The 22,592-nt window shown below is 40.1% G+C and overlaps 1 protein-coding gene across 1 annotated transcript in view; it reads right to left on the bottom strand.

Annotated features, from left to right (window-relative positions):
- Nucleotides 1–22,592, bottom strand: part of ryr3 (ryanodine receptor 3) — a 374,648-nt gene that overhangs the window by 219,894 nt on the left and 132,162 nt on the right. The window contains 4 exon segments of the mRNA XM_073040132.1: nucleotides 165–379; nucleotides 6,893–7,101; nucleotides 8,145–8,319; nucleotides 10,982–11,187. Coding sequence (XP_072896233.1) covers nucleotides 165–379; nucleotides 6,893–7,101; nucleotides 8,145–8,319; nucleotides 10,982–11,187 — 805 coding nt within the window.

The following is a 22,592-nucleotide window of genomic DNA, read 5'->3' as shown; positions in this document are numbered from 1 at the left end:
AAGTATGAATACACATGTTTTTCTTTACAAGTTAAGCTTCCTTTAAAAGCTCTGACAATCAAGCCCTATATTGTGATTATCTGTGCATGCACATTTTATATACACGCAAAAGCCTACTTGTTCATGTAGCAAATAACATAATCAAATAAATGAAGGAAACTGACCTTAATTTAGTCTTTCCTAACAAAGTATCTGCAGTATGAGGTCCATTGTCATCATTTGTAGGAGGAATACTATCATGTTTAAACGCTGAATAAAATTCAATAGGCATACTCAAACGGTAGTATGACATTTCAGTTATGCAATTCTGAGTGCCAAATGTTTTATGGGTAACTTTTAAACAGGGTGGGCTGTCAATAGTTCCATCTATTCTTGTTACCTAGAAAATAAGATTCTAATTTTAGTTGGACATTTATTTTTCCACACTTTGTAAAGCTCCACAAGTTTTATTGGTATTCAGCACTTTGGATGTTTATACAAATACAGTGCACTGAATTCCAGTTAATTGGGCCATCAGTTCATTGGGGCAGCTGCTTATTTGGGACAACTCTTAAGAACAAAAGCTGATAAGAAAATAGCCAGGATTCCTTTATTTGGAACACTATGCCACTTAATTGGGTCAGGGGACTGTTGTCGAACAGTTTCTAACTAGCATCAGTCATATGCATTTATGTAGCCATTAGATACTACGCTGTGGTCAGTTGCATGTGTTTGTGTTCAAAAAGCAGTGATTTTTGTCACTGATAGTTGGCAACAAATAAGCAGGAAGACAATTCAGAACTGTCCTGCTCATAGTGGTTTCAAGTATTCAGGCTTGGAGATTCCAGAAACTGCTGGGACTGAAAATGAAAATATTTCACTACTTCAACATGAAAGGAAATACGAAGAATTTGGAGGTATCAACAATCATCTTGAATGTTACATCGAAAATGAAGACTTGGATGATGCAGTCATCAAAAGCGTTGTATGAAGACACCTATTTTGTTAACTTACAGTCAATCAAAAGAACACGGCAGCATACACTGGATGAATTCCTCCGTTGATAACTATTTGGAACCAGTACATAGTTTTAAAGTACTGTAGTACTATTTCGAAGTTGGCTCTGGCAGATTGGGAAGATGAGATCCATGCTGAGATCCAACAGCCAGGAAGGTGGTTCTGCAATGCTCCATAGAGAGTGAAGGGCATGACAAGCTACAGAAGAAGTCATGGCCATCCACTGCAACCAAGGAGGATCCCAGTTGTGACGACTACTCTACAACCAGACTTGGACTCCTGAGGTTGAGAGAGTGGAACTGCCCCAGTGCAATGGCTTTTCCATTTTAAAACTTCCCCACAGATTTCCTGCCATCATCTGATACGACAGACAACCACCACCACGGTATTGGTGATGTTCTAATTTGTTCTGTATTTCATTTAAGTACATAATTTGCTACTCAGTTGAGCCATAATTTGTAAATTTTATACCTTTTAAACTATTTCCATGAAACTTTGTCTAATTGGGGCAGCTGCTTAATTGCGCCAAAATGTGCTGGTCCCAATGTGTCCCAATTAACTGGAATCCACTGGGCATAGTCAATATATTTACAATTAAAATATAACACAGAATTTACGCTAACAAAGAATGTGATCATTGACATAACTTATAAACAGAAGAGATTCTGCAGATGCTGAAAATCTTGGGCAACACAGGTAAGTACTGAAGGAACTCAACAAGTCAGGCAACATCTATAGAGGGAAATAAACCGTCAATGTTTTGGTAGAGACCCTTCAGGTTTGGAAAGGAATTAGGCAGATCAAAATAAGATAGAGGGGGGAGGGAGGGGAAGGAGTACAAGCTAGTAGGTGATAGGTGGAAGATGAGGAGGAAGGTTGTGGTGGGTGGGTGGGTGGGGGAAGGGGATGAACTAAAACGCTGGAAAGGGATGAATTAAGAAGCTGGCAGTGGTGAACCACAGCGACGTTCTGCAGGCTATGTACAATACTTCTAAATATACCTCTTTTGAATTACTCTCACTGCAATCTGCAGTATGTAATTTTGCTCCAAGCAATGTACTATTAAATCAACATAATGATCAACAGATATCACGTTCTGAAGAATTCGATGAATCAAGCAGGCACAGCACTTTTAAGCGGACAAAAGTTCATCTCAATGTCCAGAAGTGAGGCAGGAGGGGAGGACTTTGAAATGCCTCCTGTACTCAGCATCTTGTTAGCAAATGTGCAGTTGCTGGAGCCAAAAATTTTGGACCTGAGAGCAAGATTGCTGTATCAGAGAGAAATGAGAGATTGTTGTGTTCTATGTCTGAGCAAGATATGGCTTTATTCCGGCACACCAGATACATTAGTCAGACCAGAAGGCTTCTCAGTTTACAGAATGCATTGAACTCTTGATATGGAAAAGGCAAAAGGTGGAGATGTGTTTTTAGTGATAAGCTCTCAGTGGTGTTCTGATGTGGCGATTTCGTTGAATTCATAATCCTCCAACCTTGAATACCTAATAATCAAATGTCAGCCCTTCTATTTACCAAGGGAGTTCTCCTCGATCATCTGACTACAGTTTGTATACCACCAGAGGCCAACTATAATCAAGCCCTTGAGATACTGCATAATGCCATCTCCAAATAAGAAGCAGTTCATCCAGACACATTCCAAATATTAGTTGGGGACTTCAACCAGGCTTGTTTGAAGAAAACCCTGCCCAATTACCATTAGCATATAACCTATAGCATCAGAGGTCTGAACACACCAGATCATTGTTATACTGAGATTAGGAATGCCATCGTTCCATGCCCAGACCATATTTCCGTAAATCAGATCTCTTGGCTGTCCTACCTGCGTACAAGCAGATACTATAGAGCAAAGTTACAGATGTTAGGACAACAAAGACGTGGTCACAGGAGGCAGATAAGCGGCTAAGGGATTGCTTCAAGACAGTGGGCTGGGCCATTGTCAAGGCTTCATTTGTGGATCTGAATAAATACACCATGGTTATTATGGACCATTCAAATAGTTGTAGATAGATAGATAGATAGATAGATACTTTATTCATCCCCATGGGGAAATTCAACATTTTTTCCAATGTCCCATACACTTGTTGTAGCAAAACTAATTACATACAATACTTAACTCAGTAAAAATAGGATATGACTGTGTCCCTACAAAACTATTCTGAGTCTTTCCGAACCAGAAGCCCTGGATGAACCATGAGATCTCCAATCTGTGAAGGCCAAATCACAGGCATTCAGGTCCAGTGACAAGGACAGTTACAAGAGGTCCAGGTATGATCCCTAGAAAGCCATGTCACAGGCGAAGTGGCAAAACTGGATCAACAAAGCATGCTCACCAGTTGTGGCAGGGCTTGAATACTATCACCTCTTATAAAGTTAAATCAAGTGACATAGGTGACTACAGGGATTCACTTCCAGATGAGATGAATGCATTCTGGGCTCACTTTGACCATGAGAACATGGAGGAACCATTACAAACTCCCACAGCCCTCAATGATCCCGTGATTTCAGTCTCTGAGGTTGATCTGTGAGCAGCCTTCAGGAGGGTGAACCCATGAAAAGCATACGGCCCAGATGGGATACCTGGTAGAGTCCTTGAAACCTGTGCTGATCAACTGGCTGGAATGTTCAAGGCTCTTCAAACTCTTTTTTCAGCAGTCTGAGTTACCCATCTGCTTTAAGCAGGCTTTAATTACACCAGAGCCTAAAAAGGTGGTAACCTGCCTCAATGACTATCATCAGTAGCACTTACATACATAGTGATGAAGTGTTTTGAGAGGTTGGAGATGAAGCATATCAACTCCTGCCAGATAAGTGATTTTTTGGATTGACTCCAATTTGCCTATAGGAATAACAGGTCAACAGTGGATGCTATCTTACTGGCTCTTCACTCAACCCTGGAACATCTGGACAGCAAAAGTACATATATCAGATTGCTCGTTATCGACTACAGCTTGGAATTTGATACCATCATCCCCTTAAAACTAATCAATAAGGTTCACGACTTTGGCCTCAATACATCCTTGTGCAATTGCATCATCGATTTCCTTACTTGCAGACCCCAGTCAGTTTGGATTGGCAACAACATCTCCTCCACAATCTCCAACAGCATGGACGCATCACAAGGCTGTGTGCTTAGCCCCCTGCTCTATTCACTTTACTCTCATGACTGATAGGCTAAGCACAGCTCCAATGCCATATTCGAGTTTGCTGATGACACAAATTTCTTTGGCAAACTTGAATCAAAGGTGGTGATGAATCAGTATATAGCAAGGAGATTGAAAATCTGGCTAAGTGGTGCCATGGCAACGTCCTCTTACTTTATGTCAACAAGACCAAGGTGCTGATTATTGGCTTCAGGGGGAGGAAACCAGAGATCCAAGTTGACAAATAAGTTTACTTTGAACTTTGGAAAAGGAAGGGGCTGAAGAAGGATGAACCTAATAGGAATCTAATATAAATTAACTAGATTGTACACTTTATGGCATGCAATGAGATTCGGAATTGCATTAACACAAATACCAGTGGTGTCAGGAACTATAACCGAGCCACATATTACCTCCTGAATTCTGACAGCATTATGTAGAGAAACAGGATCCTTGGCTCAGTGAGTCTGTAGAAACTATTATGCACTCACCATTTTAATCTCCCCATGTTCTCATCAGCTGCCACCCCCCCTTGTATTCCTCCCACCACACTTATTAACCTACCATTCTGCATGTCTTTGGGAAACACGTAGAAATAAGAGCTCACAGGGAACACCCAAGAAGTCACAGGGAGAATGTGCAAACACCACCCAACAACATCCAGGGTCAGAATTGAACTTGGCTCTCTGGAGATGCTGGAGTAGAGGGTGCAGAGAGATTATGGGCAGGCTAGAAAGATGAACAGCTCAGCAGGACCCTGAAAGCAGATGTCCTGCTGGACTCATGACCCTTTTCTCCTAATTCACAGACAGCAACCAGCATCACTGAGTGCATGACAAGAAAACCCACGGGGGGTGGGGGGGGGGGGGGGCGTTGTTTCCAGCCTGAGACGCAAACGCAAGTTCCAGCAAATTGGTGGGAGGGAAGGCAGAGGAGAACGGCTGGTTTTGAAGTGGAAAGTGGCTGGAGGGCAATATGGAGAAGGGACCACTGGGCTTGAGAGAAGGTGGGGTCAGCCATGATTCTTCCATCGAAGTTAGAAGAGGGGGATGTTAATGAAATATCCCAACTCTCCTAAAAGGCCAAAGATTCTCCATTGTTACTGCCTACATCTGTTAACCTTCCTACCCAACAGCAGGGTAGAGGTTCTCAATCTGAAATTTTGACTATTCCTTTGCCTTCATAGATGCTGTATGACCTGATGAGTTTCTCCTGCAGTTAGTTTTTTTACTGTAGTTTACAGCATTCTCTTGTGTTTTCAGGGAATTTAATTAGAAGGAGCTAATATTTAGGTAAACAGTGCCACAGTAGGTAAAAGGTTCAAGGAAATTGTACCTTTCTTAAATGATAATTTCCTTATATTGACCTTTACCCATAATACAGGTGATTCCCATATTACTGACTGATTTTCAGGTGACAGAAATTTGCCTTTACAGGGCTCACAAATCACTTGCAAAATATTTAATCTATGGAATAAAATTTGCTCTCATGGGATTTACGGAAATAGTGTAAGCACAAGATATATATTTTTCAACTTGCATTTTTTGATGGAAAACCATGATAGGGACTGATTTCTAGCAACATAATGCACCTATGAATTGGATTGCCCTTATTACAATATGTTAAAACTGCAGACTGGTAATTCTAAAATCCTTTATAAAATTCTCAGTTACCAGATTACTTAACACTGCACCACAAATAGAAATAGATAATACCATTTATGTCATTTTACCTATTTTTAAAATTGCAGTTAAAAGCCAAAAAATCAGAAAATGATATGAGAATGTCGTAGCCAGTGCAGTCTTCTTTGCTACTTTATGTTGGGGGAGCAGCATCTGTGCTGGTGATGAAAAAATAAATAAATAAACTGATCAAATAGGCTAAATTCACCCTTGGCTACAGCCTGGGATCTTTTGAGTTAGTGGTGGAGAGGTCACTAAACAGTTATCCGTGATGGACAACCTCTCTGTGACCTACCGAATAACCAGCAGAGCACCTTTTTGAACAGACTCATTCAGCTCCATCATCACAAGGATTGTTACAGAAAATCTTTACTACCAAATGCAACAAGCATATACAACTATTCATTTCTAGGCAACAGGAGAACACACATCATTGTACAATAGTCTCTGCTTTATTATTTTGTACATTATTATTGCATATTGGTACATTATGGGGTGTATTATTGTTCTGTACTTTATTAATAGTACACTGCTAAATGTGTTTTTAAATGTTGATACTGTAATGGAAGAATTTCCCATTTGGGATCACTAAAGTTATTATTATTATTATTATTATCATCATCATCATCATCAAATCCATTTAACATATTGCAGACTGTTCAGGTTTCAGAAATTTAAAAAAGAGTTGTAGTCGTAAAGTAACATTTTGAAACATGAAAAGCAACACAATTGCAATATTTGAATTATTCTAGTCAATTGACTCCATAGTATTTTGTTAACTTCAAAAGATAGTGTTCAATTAATTTCCACTGCAGTTGTTATAGGAAAGCCACAGAGTTAGGCAATGAGGTAAAGGAGCAATTCAAATTCATGAAACCTTGGTGGTTATTGGAATAATGCAGAAGGATTGTGCAATTTTTATTTAGAACTGTGTATTTGTTTATGGTGACCAATAGCTTTTTATTTAAAACAAGCCTATTGTGATGGATCTTGGAATATATATATATATAGATAATATGATCAGAATACAATTTCATGAGAAACAATACCTTACCTCAATATGGTTGTGATCTTTTGGCACAGGGACAAACTGAGGTAGACGTTTACTGAACCACATGGCTACATCACGATTCATGTTCACTGAGAAAGGTTCAAAACCCTCTTGTAAACCACACATTGTATAATACTTGAAAGTGGTTGCATCCTTTCCGAAATTCATTCGACCTATCTGAGACAAGCCCAGACAACAAATTGGGATTAAACCTAGAAAAAGATGGAAGGGAAAATTAATGATATTTATTTTACATTTGTTTTTCAAAAAATTCTTAATTTTCCTGCATCAACCTGATTTGGATATGGAGGACCAACCAAGCTGATCCTTCTTATCCAAGAGCCTTCTTTGAGGCAGAGTGTAAGATGAGTGAAGGCTGGGACTCAGGTCATGGACTCCAATAATCAGTAATGTTTACAAATAGCTGAAAGAGTATAAACTATTATTTTTTTATTATAATATACTTAAAGTGATAAAGAAAAACAAGCAGTTACATAGCAGTAGTGTTTACTCAGGGCTGGTGAATCCTTTTGACTTAGTGGGGTTCCACTCCATACACTGCCAGCGCTGGTGTCGAGATAAGGGGCTAGGCTATTACACCAGTGGTCCACTGCTGTACTCAGTGGCAAGACTGGTATTAGACCAGGAGGTTAGAAGCATCAGAGACAAGCTGACACATGAGGAGGACATATTCAGTCATTCTCACTGGAGCACTGAGCAGAGATAACTACAAGCAGGCTTGCAATTTTAACTTCTGTGATTCAAGCTGTTAATTTGAATAAATTATGAAAGATTTTTGAGGAATGAACAGAAACATCAAGAATACCACGCCAAGTCTAGTTAGGGGGTGAAGACACTCAGTCATGCAGGTTCAGGGAAAAACAGCTTCAATATTCTGGCTTGTTTAATTGTCTTACTGTCATTTTCCAGAAAATAATTTTCTGGCATATTTGAGTTGCTATCAATGAGAATCAAATTTTATCCAAAATAGATGAATCAGGTACAAATCTGGTTTAAAATAAAACCCTTGCAGCCATGCAAATTCAACATTAATTATAATGATTTTTTAAATAATATAACATGTTTCACATACAGCAGCAACAATCACACATACAGTATGTACTTTTGAAGTCTCTTTGCATCTGATTCTGCTTAATCTCTCATACGTAGCCATAAGGTATTTCAATCAACCTGTCAGCAACAGAAGATTTCATTACCACGTAACTGAAATTGTCAAGCATAAATGTTAACTTACCATCTTCAGCCTCAAAATCTGTGAAAGCGAGCTCCGAGCCACTATTAGTGATGAGAAGCTCTCCATTTAGAGTGAATATCATTGATTTGTCATTCATATCAATCATGCAACCAACCACATCACCAGGCTGCCAAGTACGGCCAAAATAAACACTGCCTCGGTGCCAGAACTGAGCCTGGAAAAGATAGGCAGAACCCACAAGAATTTTAGTTTATCACTATACGGTCATGACTCTCACCCTTCTTCCATCAATCTGGTAATCTGATTTGCACATCTGTTTCAGGAATAAGGTGTCCATTATGCAAATGATGTAGCCTACCCAATACAGATAACGAAGTGTAATGAGAGCATTAATGCTGGGAATGTTGGATACACACCAAGGTCCTGTGTACTCAGCAGAAGAAACTGATCATTCATAAATTATTCCCCCTCCTGGCCCATCACCAACCCCTGCCTCAACTACAAAAGTGTTGGTTTGTGCCCTCTTGCCTTATTTGCCACCTCAGAACCCATAAAACAGGAGTAGAAGCAAATCATCAACTCTGATAACATACTGTAACATCTTCTTCTCAGATTGTCTCTCAATCCCAGGCAACAATCTGAGAAAAGCATGTGTATTGAATAATACCTTAAAACTTATGCATAGCGTTTCATTAATTACTGTTGGAAATAAAACTTCTGATCTAATAAAATGATTAACTTAGGAAATCTTAGCCAACATCTTTTGTAATTGCAATCTTGATGATGCATTGTTAAAAGAGCAGAATGAAGATTAAATCAGAATTGCACCAAATAGTCTCACAGAACAGGTTGCACATGACTATGCCAATGGGGAGGAAAAACAATTATAGTAATAGTTCAATTATCATTTTAATGAAGAAGTAGACAAATGCTGTCCCAATGATAAACAAGTTTTCAAGCAGCCGGTGGGAATACCCAGATCTTTCTGGCCACAGGTTAGGAGAGCAGTAACAATTTTGTACAACCCACATTTATTTAAATATATTTAGGCTCAAGATGAAGAAAAAAGAGCAGAAGTTGGTGATTTGGCCTTTAAACTTGCTCTGCCATTGATCAAATTCAAGGTTGATCTTCCACCTGGGCACCATTTCTCTCAATTTCCAAAAATTGATTAATCTCGTTTTGAAAGAACTAAATGATTGACCCCCACAGCTCTCCAAGGTGGACAGTTCTAAACAGTCACCACCTGTGTGAAGCAATTTCTCCTCATCTCAGGCCTAAGTGGTTTGTTCTCTGTCCTGTCACTGTGAATTCTGGCTCTGGACTCTTCAACCAAAGGAAATCCTGCAAGAATTGTGTAATATTCAATGGGATCTCTTGTTCTTCTAAATGATAAAAACTACCTTCTTTAATATTCATCATCATTGCATACAATATCCATGATTGCTATGTTCCATGATAAAGAGTAGAAGGCTGAAGGACTTTAGACAATATCAAATATTATAGACAAAAATAATTTTTCTTGTGCTTTTTTATCTCATGGATGTTGCTAATTTTTTTTTCAAGGAAGTTCCACTCTTCTTGTCGTTCTTGACAAAAAGGTAATGAAGGGATTCAGTGTTAATGAGGAAGAGATCAAAGCACACAGTTTCCATCTATCAATACTCACAGTCAGAGAACCTGATTTACACATAACTCAGGAGGAGCTTCTCTTAAAAAGGAAGACTGCAGAATTTGGCCCAAATAATTTACACTTCATTTCAATTAGAAGTATTTCTCTGCCAAAGGGTATTCTGTACATAAAAACTTTTCACTTTTATGTCACAGGGCATTCCAGTCTGTACTGAAGATATTATTAACATTTGTTAGTCAGCTGTGCAACAGTTGGCAGCAATTGCGTCAGCTCTGGCATGAGCACACAGTGCAATATGAAAAGGCTTTAAATCGTGCAGAGTAACTGTAACTCCCCACATCTAAAGAATGGTTAATTGTAATTACAAGGCTGTATTTGCTCACCTACATGGATCTACACCTCGACTTGGGACAGACTGCAAAGTTTCTACTTCTCAAGTAAAGCTTAATTTTGCCGTGTAAACCCCAACAAATACCAACGTTTTCTCAGCCACCACTTGCTAGCCAGGCTTTTCATATTACATGCAAATTAGTTTTGATGAAAAGTTTTCTCTTTAGTTTGCTGACGAACTTTAAATTACTCAGCAGTAACCTGCTAAAATTCTATCTCCAGGAATTGTCCTTGTTTATGCTAACATTAGCACATTTTTCACGAGGCAGGCACCAACTGCAGTTCAGTGTACAGTACTCCAGTTCAGGTTTTTATCTTGCTGAAAACCTGTTTTTTAATCTCTAAATCATTACATTGCCAACTGAACAGTTACTTCTTGACAATCAATGTCAATCCCTAAAGTAAGTCTTCAGGTTATTTTATTGTATGAGAATTTAGGTCTTTTTATTTTATCTTGCTGAAAACTTAGGATTCAATATCTAACCTTTGAACAGGCAATATTTAATGTACTTCAGGTCAAAATTTTATCTTGCTAAATACCTGGCTTTAATATCCAAGCCTTTTAATAGGCAATTGAATTTTCACTCCTCGACAGTCATTAATAAAATCAATAATACCTTAAGGAAGATAGAAGGATAACATTTTAACTAGAATTTGAATTGGAATTTGGGCCTCTGAAATGGAATTTAACAATTGTAAATAAATAGTTTGTGAGAGCATGGGTATGCCTGGGGGATAATTCTTAAGCCTGCTTCAGTAAATGAATTAAGCTGAAGAATATTATTTACCTGAAAATTAAACCAGAATTTGGATCTTAAACAAGTTGATGGGTAACATCAGGAGACATACCAACCTTACAGCCATTAAAAACAAAGGCATTTCTGTCAGAGCCCAGCTCTAAATCAGGTCTGCATGCTGGTCTTGCCCATCCAACACGCATTTCTCCTGCTGTCACCACCTCAAATTCAAAGTACCACTTTCCCGTCTTGACTGCAAAGGTCTTCTCCACTCGGAAGAAACGGAGTCTATCGACGGTAACTTTTTCCACAGTTTCACCAGCTTAAAATATAAAAATACCAAATCATTTCACATTAAGTAGCTGGCAAGAACAAAATTTCAAGTAAATAAGCATTTTAAGGAAATATTCAGTGAAGGGTAGTTAGACCCAATGGGACAAAGTATAATCTAGCAGTCATACTTCATCAATGCTTTCACTCTGTCAATATTGTAGGAATTCTGTGTATTATTAATGAGATCACCTTTCATTTTTCTAAACTCAGGAAAATATCTGAATTCTGCTGTAAGATCATTAATCTCAAACTTTAATTCTGTTCTTCTTTCCACAGATGTTACCTGACTGTTGAGTATTTCAGGTAGTTTATGCCCTTAGTTCAGATTTCTAACATCCACAAGTATTTGAATTTACAGTTTATGCTCAGCTTTCTTACTTCCGTGTCATTGGAGAAAACCACTTCTGTGAAACAATACGGTGAACTATTGTTGTACACCCTCTATTTCATGTTCATCTTTTCTGCAGCAAGATAAAACCTGCCACACAATTTTCTGGGGGTCTCATCAGAAACCAATACAATTGCAATAAGATGTCATTACACTTGCTCTCAAATGCTCTTGCAATTTTGCCTTACTAATTGCTGCTGCACTTACACTACATCCACTGGTTCCACCTACATATTCTGCCAGGTACAATGTCAAGAGCCTATGTTGACTCTGCCCAATTATTACATTTTACCATGCCCTGTAACCATTTGGCAAATAGTAAATTCTAGCATTTTCCCTGATACTAATATTCGTCCTCTAACTGGTCTGCAGTTCAATGATTTGCTCTCCCTCTTTTCTTAAACGCTGGGATAATATTTGATACTTCCATTCTATGAGAACTATTCAAGAGTCCATGGAATTCTGTAATTTGATAACAAGTGTATCTACCATCAGTACAGATATCTCTTCCAAAACATTTGGATGTGCAGTATGTTACCAGATCCTTGGGATTAATTGGCTTTCAGTCTGATTAGTATCTCTGGCACTTTTTTTAACTCTTGCTTATTTCTCCCAGCTTCTCATTGATGGAAAAGCAAAAACAGAGAATGCTGGAAAAATTCAACGGTTCAGACAGCTTCACTGGAAAGGTGTTAACATTTCAGGTTGAAGACATATTTTACATCTGAAGACATCTCTGATTCACGGACTGTTAATCTCCACTATTTTAAAAGGCTCTGAAATTGTCCCAGTCCTACAGAATACTCTTTTTTGATGACTCTGTTCCTTTAAAAAAACATACAAACATTCTCCAGTCCTGCTGAAGGGTCTCAGCCCAACATGTCGACTGGGTAACAAAAGACATTAAAGACATCCTGAATGCTAAAAAGAGGGCATTTAGAGATGGAAATAGGGAGGAGCTGAGGACAATACAGAGGGACCTGAAAGCCAAGATCAGGGAGGCTAAAGACAGGTATAGGAGGAAGCTTGAGTGGAAACTTCAGCAGAACAACATGAGAGAGGTCTGGAGTGGGATGAGGACCATCACTGGATTCTGGCAAACTAGCAACAGAGGAGCTGAAAGCAGTGTGGACAGGGCCAACGAACTTAACCTGTTCTTCAGCAGATTTGACAATGTGGCTCCTGCCCACCCCCCACATGATTCATCTGTTGTTGGCCCCCAACCAACACATACTCCACTCTCCCCTCCTACCCCTCCTCATAGCCCCCACCCTGCTCTCATGACTACACCCCTCCCACACCTGAAACCACCACGATGGGCTCCACAGTTGAACAGGTGAGAAGACAGCTGAAATGTCTCCACCCAAGCAGGGCTGCAGGCCCGGATGGTGTCAGCCCCAGGGTGCTCAAAGCCTGTGCCCCCCAGCTATGTGGAGTACTTCACCATGTCTTCAACCTGAGTCTGAGTCTCCAGAGGATTCCTGTGCTGTGGAAGATGTCCTGCCTCGTCCCTGTACCGAAGACACCGCGCCCCAGTGGCTCCAATGATTACAGACCAGTGGTATTGACCTCCCACATCATGAAAACCCTGGAGAGACTTGTTCTAGAGCAGTTCCGGCCTATGGTTAGGCCACACTTAGACCCCCTCCAGTTCGCCTATCAGCCCCGACTAGGAGTTGAGGATGCCATCGTCTACCTGCTGAACTGTGCCTACGCCCACCTGGACAAGCCGGTGAGCACTGTGAGGGTCCTTTTTTTTTTACTTCTCCAGTGCGTTTAACACCATCCGCCCTGCCCTGCTGGATGAGAAGCTGACAGTGATGCAGGTGGATGGTTCCCTGGTGTCATAGATTATTGATTACCTGACTGGCAGACCACAGTACATGCGCTTGCAACACTGTGTGTCAGACAGAGTGGTCAGCAGCACTGGGGCTCCACAGGGGACTGTCCTGTCTCCCTTTCTCTTCACCATCTACACCTTGGACTTCAACTACTGCACAGAGTCTTGCCATCTTCAGAAGTTTTCTGATGACTCTGCCATAGTTGGATGCATCAGCAAGGGAGATGAGGCTGAGTACAGGGCTATGGTGGGAAACTTTGTCACATGGTGTGAGCAGAATCATCTGCAGCTTAATGTGAAAAAGACTAAGGAGCTGGTGGTGGACCTGAGGAGGGCTAAGGCACTGGTGACCTCTGTTTCCATCCAAGGGTTCAGTGTGGACATGGTGGAGGATTACAAATACCTGGGGATACAAATTGACAATAAACTGGACTGGTCAAAGAACACTAAGGCTGTCTACAAGAAGAGTCAGAGCCATCTCTATTTCCTGAGGAGACTGAGGTTCTTTAACATCTGCCGGACGATGCTGAAGATTTTCTACGAGGCTGTGGTGGCCAGTGCTATCATGTTTGCTGTTGTGTGCTGGGGCAGCAGGCTGAGGGTAGCAGACACCAACAGAATCAACAAACTCATTCATAAGGCCAGTGATGTTGTGGGGGTGGAACTGGACTCTCTTACAGTGGTGTCTGAAAAGAAGATGCTGTCCAAGTTGCATGCCATCTTGGACAATGTCTCCCATCCACTCCATAATGTACTGGTTAGACACAGGAGTACATTCAGCCAGAGACTCATTCCACCGAGATGTAACACTAAGCGTCATGGGAAGTCATTCCTGCCTGTGGCCATCAAACTTTACAACTCCTCCCTCAGAGTGTCAGACACCCTGAGCCAATAGGCTGGTCCTGGACTTATTTCCACTTGGCATGATTAACTTATTATTATTTAATCATTTATGGTTTTATATTGCTATATCTCTACACTATTCTTGGTTGGTGTGGCTGTAACAAAACTCAATTTCTCTCGGGATCAATAAAGTATGTTTGTCTGTCTGTCTGTATTCTTTTCCATAGATGCTGCCTGGCCTGCTGAGTTCCTTCAGCATTTTGTGTGTGTTGCTCGGGTTTCCAGCATCTGCAGTATTTCTGTTGCTTACTATTTCATGTCTGCTCTTTGCCATGGTTGGGCCACTTTCCTGACTTCAGAATTTATATTGGTTTAGAGTGACATACTAGTTATTTAGATGCTTATTGTTTCCAGCATTTCTGTTTTCACAGCATCAGAGCATTTACAGCAGACAGGGCCACCACTCAGTATGTCAAATCCACATTGGCTTCAAGTATAAGGAATACATCTCATTTCATCCCCCACTTGTTTCTCAGAGACCTGCAAATTCTTTCTTTTAGGATGTTTATCCAACTCTTATATGAATATTATAATGAACCTACCTCCACCACCACCTCTGAAAGTGCATCCAAAACCCAAATCACTGCAATGAAAAATAATCATTTTCCTTACCTCATTTTGCTGCTCCTGTCACTTATTTTCCAGTATCTGCACTATATTGGTTTAAGATCTTTTACGGTTTTATTCTTTGTACTTCGGGTTCACTTTCTTCAAATATGATAAAAATCTTGAATGATGGGCTGCATTTTCTTTTTACAGAATATTTATTTTTCAAGATGGCACTGATGAAACAACTGTGATGCTTTACTGGCAGCTTACAAAACTTCTAAATATACTTCTGAACTGCTCTCACTGCAGTCTGAAGCCTGTCATTTCCCTTTAAGTAATGTACTTTTGAACTGTCTTAATGAACTAGCAACTTCATGATCTTCTGAAGGACTCAACAGACTTAACTCTTAAGAAATGCAGGTATGGCACCTTTAGGTGGACAAAGGTATATCACCATTGCTGGAAGAAGAGGGGAGGGGAGGATAAACTAATCCATCAGGGTATGAAACTTCCTCTACAGAGTACCTTGTTAGCAAGCGTACAGTCGTTGGAGAACAAGATTGAGGACCCAGGGCAAGATTGCCTCAGCAGAGGGAAATGAGGGATTGCTGCATTTACAGACACATAGCTCACCCCACACACACCAGATACATCGGTAAGACCCGAGGGCTTCTTGATACACTGACTGCTGATTCGGAGAAAGCAAAAGAAAGTGGTCTGTGTTTCATAATAAACTCTTCATAGTGCTCGGACAGTGGGCTTGTTGGACTCTTGTTCCCCAACCTGAAACATCTAATCATTAAGTACATATCACTCTACCTACCAAAAGATTTCTCCACCATGATCCTAACCACAGTTTACATACCACCAAAGGCTGATGCTAAGCAGGCACTTGATGTATTGAATGCTACGGTCAGCAAACAAGAAACAGCCTTCCAAATCATTGGCAGGAACTTCAGTCAGGCTTGCTTGAAGAAATCTCTCCCCGATTATCATCAACATGTCACCTGCAGCACCAGGGGTCCCAACACACTTGACCACTGTTATACTACAATTAGGAGTGCTTACTTTTCCATCCCTAGACTATATTTTGGGAAACCTAATCATCTGGTTGTCCTTCTACCTGCATTCAGGCAGAGGCTAAAGAGGAAGGCCCCAGAGGTAAGGACAACAAGGAAGTGATTGCAGAGGCAGAGGGGCAGCTATTGCATTGTATCAATTCAGTGGACTGGGCTGTGTTCAAGGACTCATCAAAGGATCTGAACTAATATGGCACAGTTGTCACAGACTTTATAAAACAGCTGTAGACGAGTGTGTTCCCCTCAAAATCATTCAGTCTTCTCCAACCAGAAGCCCTGGATGATCCAGGAGATCCACAATCTGCTGAAGGCCAGATCAGTAGAGTTCAGGTCTCGCAACTTAAAAAATACAAGAGGTCCAGGTATGACGTCCAGAAAGTCGTCTCACATGTGAACTGGCAATTCCAGGCCAAATTTGAATCATTGAAGGATACTCGTCAGCTGTAGCAGGGCTTAAATGTTATCACTTTTTATAAAGTTAAACCAAGATATGTAGGTGACAATAAGTTTCTGCACCTAGATGAACTCAATGCCTTTTATGCTTGCTTGACTGTCAAAACATGGAGACACCTTCATGAACTTCCACAGCCACACTGACCCTGTGATTTCAGCCTCTGAGGCCAATGTGGGAGCATCCATCAGGACCCACAGAAAGCATATGGCCCAGACGGGTTTCTAGCCGAGTACTGAAGACCTGTGCTGATCTACTAGCTGGAGTGTTCATTGATAACTTAAACCTCTCACTTCCTCTGTCTTGGGTACCCACCTGCTTCAAGCAGGCTTTAATTATACCAGTGCCCAAGAAGAACGTGTTATACACGTGACCGTGAGGCTAAGTACAGCTCCAATGCTGTATATTTAAGTTGCTGATTACATCACTGTCATTGGCCAGCTCAAAGGTGGTGACAAAACAGCATATAGGAGGAAGATTTGAAAGCTGGCTGACTGGTGCCACAACAACAACCTCTCACTCAATGTCAGCAAGATCAAGGAGCTGATTATTGACTACAGGAGAGGAAATTGGAGGCCCATGAGCCAGTCCTCATCAGGGGATCAGAAGTGGAGAGGGCCAGCAACTTTAAGTTCTTTGGTGTTATCATTTCAGATGATCTATCCTCTGTCCAGCATGTGAGTGCCAGTACAAAGCAGGCATGGCAGCACCCCTACTTTCTTAGTGGTTTTGTAGATTCAGCATACCTTAGTATGCATTCAGCATACTAAATATACTTCTATAGATACGTGGTGAAGAATTTATTGACTAGTTGCAACACACCCTGGTATGGAAATACCAATATCCTTGAGCAGAAAAGCCTACAAAAATAGTAGGTACAGCCCAATCCCATCATGGGTAAATTCCTCCCCACCATTGAGCATATCTATATGGAGCACTGTCACAAGAAAGCAGCATCCATCATCAAGGACTCTCACCATCCATGCTGCTGCCATCATGAAGGAGGTACTGGAGCCTCAGGAACCACACCACCAGGTTCAGGAACAGTTATTGCCCACAACCATCAGGCTCTTCATCCAAAGGGATTAACTTCTCTCAACTTCACTCACCCCATCACTGAACTGTTCCCACAACCTATGGATTCATTTTCAAGGGCTCCTCATCTCATGTTCTCAATATTTATTGATTATTTATTTATTATTCTTTTTCTTTATTTCTTTTTATATTTAAACAGTTTGTTGTCTTTAGCACATTGGTTGTTTGTCCATCTTGTATGCTGTCTTTCACTGATTCATCTGTTTTTTTGTATCTACTGTAAATGCCTACAAGATAATGGACCTTAGGGTTGTATATGGTGACATATACAATATTTATTTTGATAATAAATTTAGTATGAACTTTAAATGTTATATTTGGCTATTTCTATTCTTCTTTTCTCTTTAATGATAAATGGCAATAGAGCCTCCAAATAATTTAATCTATTCTTTACCATTCTTTGTGATTTTAAGATAATTTTACAAACAGCTGTGAATTAGTGCCTGGGAAGTGACTTTCACAATGGCTGAAATACTTGGCTTCAGTGCTTGTTTTAATCTTGTTATACATTCTCTTATCATTCTCATTTTCTGCTGCCTTAAAATCCCAAGAATAATTCTGTTTACATACAGCAGACAGGAAGTGAAGGGTGGGAAATTTGCACTGGCCTGGTTTAGAGAGGCACAATAGGCTGGATAGTGATTGGAAATGCCAGTACTTTGCCACTTAGTCACAGCTGGTAAGAGACTTACCGGTAGATGCTGATATCATTAAAGTTAAAATTCCAAGCTTACTGATCAATTCAGAAGGCTGTTTCGGCCAGGTTACTTGGCTGCTGACCTTCCTGTGGAAGCTAGATCCAGAACATGATCTGATACTCAAATGATTTCCAAGAAGATTGTTGGGCAAGAGATTAGAAGGCAAAGGAGAATGACATTCTTCAAAAATTGAGGTAGAATAGTAATGGTGGTAATGTTACTGGATTAAAAAAACAAAGTTCTGGACCTTTGATGAAAACATGAGGTCAAATCTTACCACAATTGCTGGTGAACTTAAATGCAAATCATGAAGTAAACTTGGAACTTTAGTCAGTAACCTATTCTCAATAAGAATAAGCATAAAATTACCAGGTTGCTATAAAAAACAACTTCCTTCACTAATAACCTCCAGGGAAGAAAATTTGCTTGATTGGAGTCAATATATGAATCTATTCCCACTCACCTACTTGTATCTTAACCGCCTCCATGGTCCAAGGGCAATTAGGAACAGACAATAAATGACATCTCCAATTACATTGTCATCCCACGTATTTTTTTAAAATCACATGGATATCGAACTGTATAGGAACAGGCCCTCCAGTCCACAATGTCTGTGCTGATCATAATGCTAAATTAGACTAATCTCATCTACCTGCACATGGTCTATATCCCTTCATTCTCTGCCTGTTTAAATGCCTCTGCCTCCACCACCTCCCTGGCAGCATGCTCTAAGCATCTACTACCTTTTGTGTGAAAGAAACTTGCTTTGCACATCTCCTTTAAACTGTACTCTCTGTTATTTCACATTTCCACCCTGAGAAAAAGGCTCTGACCACTTACCCTACTTATGCCCCTCACAATGTTACAGTCTTTGGTCAGGTCACCCCTCAGCCTCCAACATTCCAGAGAAAACAATCTGAGTTCATCTAACCTTTCCTAACAGCCCATTCTTTATACCAAGTAACATCCTGGTAAACGTCTTCTGCCTCCACATTCATTCTGTAGTATGTTGACAGAAATGCACACAATAGTCCAGATGTGGCCTGATCACAGCTGTAACTTGGCTCTTATATTCACGGCCCTGACTGATGAAGGCAATCATGGAATACATGTTCTTTATCCACTAATGATCCCTCTTACATTAATGGTTCCAAGAGTTTCTGGCCATTTATTGTATTCTTTCCTCTTACATTAAACCTCCCAAAGTGCAACACCTCACACTAGCCAGAATTAAAATCTATCTACCATTTCTCTGCCCAATCTGCAAATGATCTACATCCTGCTATATCATTCAAAAACCTTTTTCAAATACCCACATATCAATCCTTGTGTTATCTGCAAACTTCATAATCAGTCCTTGTTGAAAGCTTTACTAAGATCCAAGTGGGCAACACCTACTGCCCTATACTCAACAACCATCTTCGTCACCTCCTCGAATAATTGTTGGGTTCATAAGACATGTTTTCCTCTGAACACAGTCATATTAACTATCCCTAAAAGCAGATGTTTTTCTAAATGTGAGTAAATTTTATTGCTAAGAACCTTCTCCAGTAATTTCCTGACCATTGACATAAGGCCCACCAGTCTATAATTGCCATAACAATATTTGTATTCATTTAATATTTTCATTTACAAGTATTGCAGACATTATTACTTTATGATTAAAAATGAAAAGAAAACAGCTTCAATTTTATTTATCGTTACTTATATCTTACTCATTGTGATTCATGTAGCTGGTAGAGACAGGGCCAACACATATCTGATTGTCAAAGACTCTCAAGGAGTTTCAAGAATAGCACATTCTTACTATGCTGCCAGTGCCAAGATGAGGCTGGGTCATTTCAGTCCCGCAAGATTGTCCACCCGATCTGGACCGTGCAGGTCTGAGCACAAGCAGACTGCAAGGAGCATCTCTGACTGGGAAGATCAAGTATTACATCCAGCTACCTTACATCAACTGAAGTACTACAGCAAGCGGGAATAATCAAGATGATAGGCTTTCCAATTGGTTTGCTCCTCTTGAGAATACATAGAATATGATCATAAAACAATATAAAATCTGTTAGTGAAATCAGAATCACTTTATTGCCAGTATGTGAAACATTCTAGTACTGATTCTGATCCTCATAACTTCAAAGAAATAGAACTGAGAATTGATAATGACTGACACTATATTTTATTGATTATAATTCATTGTTGCACTGGTATAAAGTTCAGTGACAGTGAATTATCAGCCAAGTTATACATATTAATGATTTGGAAAGCTGCCTGGTTATTGCAATAACATTCATAATGGTATGGCTGGCAGAGAAGCAGTGATGGACTGTACGATCAGCTTCACAACTATGAGAGCAGCATGTCACATAGGCCTTTGGAAACTTCATAGATAAGTAAGCAGTGCCAGATTTATGCAATCCAGGTTGAGTTTACGCGTTATATAACAACTATAGTACATAAACTCAATAGTCCTCCACCGTTGTTTGTTTGCTATTAATAACAATTGAATAAACAATGGGCACTCTAATTCACATTTTAATTTATGAGGTAGAATGAGTGTGAAAATGTTCGTTTTGTTGAATATCTACACTTAATCTTCAAAAGGCAGGATTTCCCAGTGGCCAGCCATTTTAATCCCAATCCTATTTGCATTCTGACATGTCAGTTCATGGCCTCATCTGCTGCCATGATGAAGCCACTTTGTGTTGGAGTAGCAACACTTCATATTCCGTCTGGGTAGCATCCAGACCGATGACATGAATATCTATTTCTCCAATTTCCAGTAACTTGTCCACCTCCCGCTTCCCTCTTCTTCAATTTTCCACTTTAGTCCTCTTCCTACATCTTCTGTTCTCCTCAAAGGCCTATCACCACCTCCTGGTGCCCCTCCTCCTTCCCTTTCTCCCATGGTCTACTCTCCTGTCCTGTAGGATTCCTTCTTCTCCAGTCCTTTACCTTTTCCACCTATCATCTGGCTTCTTATTTCATTCCCCTTCCCCCACCCACCTTACTTCATCTATCACTTTTTAGCCTGTCTTTGTTCCTCGCCCACACCCTCTTCTTCTGGGTTCTTTCCCCTTCCTTTCCAGTCCCAATGCAAAGTCTCAACCCAAACTGTCGACTGTTCATTCATTTCCATAGATGCTGCCTGATCTACTGAGTTCTTTCAGCATTTTGGGATGCTCTGGATTTCCAGAAGGATCTGTAAAATATCTTTATAGATGCAGCGCTAGTTCAAGGTCTTATACTACCATCAAATAAATCAGTGATAGTAATTTTCTCGGTCATTACTGATAGTTTAATTGCAATGTGAACAGTTAAGGTGGTACATTTCATCATGGCTTGTCAGAACAGTGGTTATTTTGTGCTATTTATATTTAACTTGAATAAAAAGCTGCAGAAAATGCATCATAAGTTAAAAAAAATCAAAACAAATAAAAAAAACAGAAGTTACACCTCGCACCTCCCAAAATAACACCTAACTTGATTGTTTTCTGGAAATGAATGTTATTCTGTATGTTTCCATTCATCTACTTACTTGGGAAAAATGAAAATCATTTGTGGTAAACTTCCTGTATAAACTTGCTGCTGCAGGTACAGAAAAAATTACCCCAAGAAACAACTGACCATGACTTCTGCCAAACAATGAGCAAAGTGGAACATCAAGAGAAGTGGATTTCATATTCATAGAATCATTAAACACCACAGAACAGAAACAGGCCCTTCAGCCCATCTAGTCCATACTGAATCATTAACCTGCTTAATTTCATTGACCTGCACCCAGACCATAGCCCTCCATATCCCTCCCATCCACGTATCTATCCAAACTTCTCTTAAATGTTGAAATCGAGCTCACATGCAACACTTGTGCTGGCAGCTCGCTCCACACTCTCACAACCTCTGAGTGAAGAAGTTTCCTCTCATGTGCCCCTTAAACATTTCACCTTTCACCCTTAACCCATGATCTCTAGTTGTAGTTCAGTGGAAGAAGCCTGTTTGCAATTATCCTATCTATACCTCTCATAATGTTGTATACCTCTATCAAATCTCCTTTCAATCTTCTACATTCCAAGGAATAAAGTCCCAACCTTATTCAATTTTTCCCTATAACTCAGGTCCTTCAGTCCCGGCAAAATCCTTGTAAATTTTCTCCGTACTCTTCCAATTTTATTTACATCTTTCCTATAGGTAGGTGACCAAATGTGCACACAACACTCCAAATTAGGCCTCACCAGCATCTTAGACAACTTCAACACAACATCCCAGGGCATTTTCTCTGTAGCTTTTACAAAGTATTCTGCATTGTTTTTCTTTAACCTTGATGCATCTTAATGCATTGTGTATTGATTTCGATAGACTGTATCCAACAGAGCCAACAATTACCTTCTCCAGGC

The sequence above is a fragment of the Hemitrygon akajei genome, chromosome 3 (genome assembly GCF_048418815.1).
Source record: "Hemitrygon akajei chromosome 3, sHemAka1.3, whole genome shotgun sequence".
NCBI lineage: Eukaryota > Metazoa > Chordata > Chondrichthyes > Myliobatiformes > Dasyatidae > Hemitrygon > Hemitrygon akajei.
This window is presented reverse-complemented; position numbering and strand designations above follow the sequence as displayed.